The 3,749-nt window shown below is 36.2% G+C and overlaps 1 protein-coding gene across 7 annotated transcripts in view; it reads left to right on the top strand.

The window, feature by feature from the left end:
* Depdc5 (DEP domain containing 5, GATOR1 subcomplex subunit) overlaps window positions 1–3,749 on the top strand; it is a 134,850-nt gene that overhangs the window by 5,793 nt on the left and 125,308 nt on the right. For all 7 annotated transcript variants that reach the window (XM_048798292.1, XM_048798285.1, XM_048798286.1 and 4 more), the window contains exon 2: window positions 953–1,022. In XM_048798292.1, the coding sequence (XP_048654249.1) occupies window positions 993–1,022 (30 nt within the window). In that variant the 5' untranslated portion in view covers window positions 953–992. The remainder of the gene's footprint in view (window positions 1–952; window positions 1,023–3,749) is intronic.

Consider the following 3,749-nt stretch of genomic DNA (forward strand, 5'->3'; position numbering starts at 1 on the left):
TATATATATATATATATATATATATATATATATATATATATATATATATATATATTTTATTTGTTTATTTTTATGTGGTGCTGAGGATCGAATGCAGTGCCTCATTCAGGCTAGGCAAGAGCTCTACCACTGAGTTACAACTTCAGCCCTCATACCCTTAAATTTTTTCAGAGGAAAAAAGCTGGAAAAATGTAATACTAAGTTGTCATTAAAATTTTTCAACAGAGCCAGATTGCCTGTGGTACTGAGAATTGTATCTGGGATGCTCTACCACTGAGCTACATTTGCAGCCCCTTTTACTTATTTATTTAATTTATTTATTTGGGGATACTGTGATTGAACTTAGAGGTACTAGACCACTGAGCCACATCCCCAGCCCAATTTTGTATTTTATTTGTAGAGACAGGGTCTCACTGAATTGCTTAGCAATTCCCCTTTGAAATCATGGTCTTCTTGTCTCAGCCTACTGAGCCACTGGGGATACAGGTGTGTGCCACTGTGCCAAGCCTCTTTTATTTTCTGAGACAGGGTCTTGATAAATTGCCAAGACTAGCCTCAAATTTGTAATCCTCCTGTTTTAGCCTTCCAAGTAGATGGAATTACAGGTGTGCACTATCTTGTCAAACAACTGCTTTTTAACTTTTTATGTGCCCAGATAATTCTGCCCAGATAATCTTGCATTTCAGAGGGTTATGGATTCCCTGGAGTTCTCTCTTCCTTAGAAGTATAAATTATCTATGAACTCCCAGATTAAGAGCTCTTGTTTTTATGTATTCAATGCACTATGAAATTTTTTTTTTATGTTGAGTAATCTGTTCATGGAATTCTTTTTGTAAGTGTGTAATTAATCAAGTCATTTGGGTATAACTATTAGAGTAGAGCTAGCTATCTGAAGTTCTTATTTCTTCTTGATTTAAGACTTGTAATAATTTATGTTTGTCTTTCCTTTCAGGGCACAAGCTGGTGAGCTGTGGGTCAAGAATGAGAAGGTCATGTGTGGTTATATCAGTGAAGATACCAGGGTAAGATTTATAAAGTATTTTTTTTTTTTTGGTTTTATTTCCTTGTAGTATTATGTCTTAGTCCTAAGATCAAAATAAAACAAAGAAAAAAAATTCATAATTGCTATTGGTTTGCCTTTATGGAATTAGAATCAGAGTGCTCTGCAACTCTGATGTTTACAGTTGTATCTTTGCAGGTTGGGGATTGATCTTTGTTTTTTTTTTTTTTCTTTTTTAGTTGGACACAATTGCTTTTTTTTTTTTAATTGATTTATTTTTTATGTGCTGCTGAGGATTGAACCCCGGGCTGCACATGTGCTAGGCCAGTGCTCAACCGCTGAGCCATAATCCCAGCCTGTGTCGTTTTATTCCAAATCAGCCTATTTAATGTTCAACATAGAGGTATGGTGTCTAGTCTGCAAGATTCTCTGTCCACTGATACATAGCAAAAGTGAAACTCATTGAAGATCATGTTGTAAACATGAAGAGAGACCTTTGCAAAGGAATCCTTTCTGGGTCTCTGCTGTGGTGGGAAGAATCCAAGTTGAACAGCTGTGAATATTACTCATGCTGGTCAAACTATCTCAACTAGGTGTGATTTTGCTGCCTCAGGAGTCTTTTGGCAATGTCCAGATTTTTTTGGTTGTTATAACTGAGTTATTGTGCTATCGGCATCCATAGATAGATAGATAGATAGATAGATAGATAGATAGATAGAACAGGCCTCCAAACAAAGAATTACCTGGCCCAAATGTCAGTAATGGGAACTGTCTTGTGCATTTTGGTATATTTAACAGCATCCCTGGCTTCTGCTCATGAGATGCCAGTTTCATTCTCTGACCCCCCCCTACAAATCATGACACCCAGATATGTCTCTGGATGGTACCAGATCCCCTGAGGGGCAAAATCACCCCTGGTTAAGAATCAGTGTCTTTACAGACAGGTAGCTGCTATTTGAATTTCATTTTTATATTTTCCTGTCATTCATTTAGTGTTAATATGTATATATTTTACCTCAATAGTACATTATTTGTTTCACTTATTTTTGAAAATTTCTTTTGGCTCGGTGCCGTGATGCATGCCTGTAATCCCAGTGGCTCTTGGGGCTAAGACAGGAGGATCAACTTAGTGAGGCACTAAGCAACTCATTGAGACCCTGTCTCTAAATAAAATACAAAATGGGGCTAGGGATGTGGCTCAGTGGTTGAGTGCTCCTGAGTTCAATCCCCATTAACAACAACAACAACAAAAGAATTAATGAACTGTAGCTACAAGTAATAATATGAATGAATTTTAGCACACAGTGTTAAGTGACAGATTTCCAAAAAAGATTATACAGAGCCAAATATTGTTTTTATAATATTAAAAATACTAAATACTTATTTTTTATTTGTTCTTTTTAGTTATACATGAGAGTAGAGTCTATTTTGATATATTTGTTCAAGCATGGAATATATCTGATTTTAATTTGGATCCCAGTCTTGTGGATGATCAAGATGGAAAGGTCACTGGTTTTTTTAGGGAGACCCTGTCTTAAAACTGTTTTTTTTTTTTTTTTGCTTCGATTTTGTTGAACAAAAACCCCAAAGCAACAGTAGCTATAATGCTTAAAGTCAACTATTTTATTTTTCTTTTCATGTAAGAGAACTCTGGTTACATAATTCATGGTGGGCATGACAGTGTCACACTTTATTTGTGATCTATTAAGGTCTCCATCTATCTTCCTGCTCTGCCATCTTGAAATCATGGCTAGGACTTCCATGATCCAGCTCATGCTCCTGAAACCACATCCCATATTCTAGGCAGAATATTCTAGGGAGAGAAGACAAGAGATGGTTACTTTTCAACCAATTGCATTTCTTTTAAGGATATAGTACATCTTACTAGGGCTCAGGGTTAGCATGCATGAGGTCCTGGGTTCAATTCCCAACAACAAAATAAAGAAAATATAGCAAAACCCCATTTACATCTTACTGGCTAGAATTTAGTTGAATGTTGCTGCTAAGACTAGGAAGTTTAGTCTTTTGGTTTGGTCCCTTGCCTCCCAAAATAGAATCTGCTTTGGAAAATGGATGTTAAATAGTTATTTAGTAATCTCTTGAATGTCCATTGAATGACATTTTATTTTATTATTTTTTTATACTGGGGGTTGAACCCAGAGGTACTTTACTGCTGAGCCACATCCCCAGCCATTTTTAATTTTTATTTTGAGACAGGGTCTTCCTAAGTTTTTGAGACTGCCCCCAAACTTCCTATCCTGCCTCAGTATTCTGAGTTGCTGGGATTATAGGCATACACCATTATGTTTGGTTAGCACTGTAAAATTTTTTACTTTTTATTTTTATTTTTTTGGTGGTTCTGGGGATTGAACCCAGGGCCTTATGCATGCAAGGCAAGCACTCTACCAACTGAGCTATATCCCTAGCCCAGCATTGTAAAATTTTAAGTAATGAATGTCACAATACCTTCCTTCTTTACATTGAATGAGATATATATACATACATATACATATATATGTATATATATATATACACACACACACATATATTTGTATATATATATATAACTTTTATTTTTTTGGTACCTTGGGGTTGAACTCAGGGGCATTTGACTTCTGAGCCACATTCCCAGTCCTATTTTATATTTTATTTAGAGATGGTCTCACTGAGTTGCTTAGCACCTTGCTTTTGCTGAGTTGGCTTTGAACTCTGGATCCTTCTGCCTCAGCCTGCCAAGCCACTGGGGTTA

The sequence above is a fragment of the Marmota marmota genome, unplaced genomic scaffold (genome assembly GCF_001458135.2).
Source record: "Marmota marmota marmota unplaced genomic scaffold, marMar, whole genome shotgun sequence".
In the NCBI taxonomy this organism is placed as follows: Eukaryota; Metazoa; Chordata; class Mammalia; order Rodentia; family Sciuridae; genus Marmota; species Marmota marmota.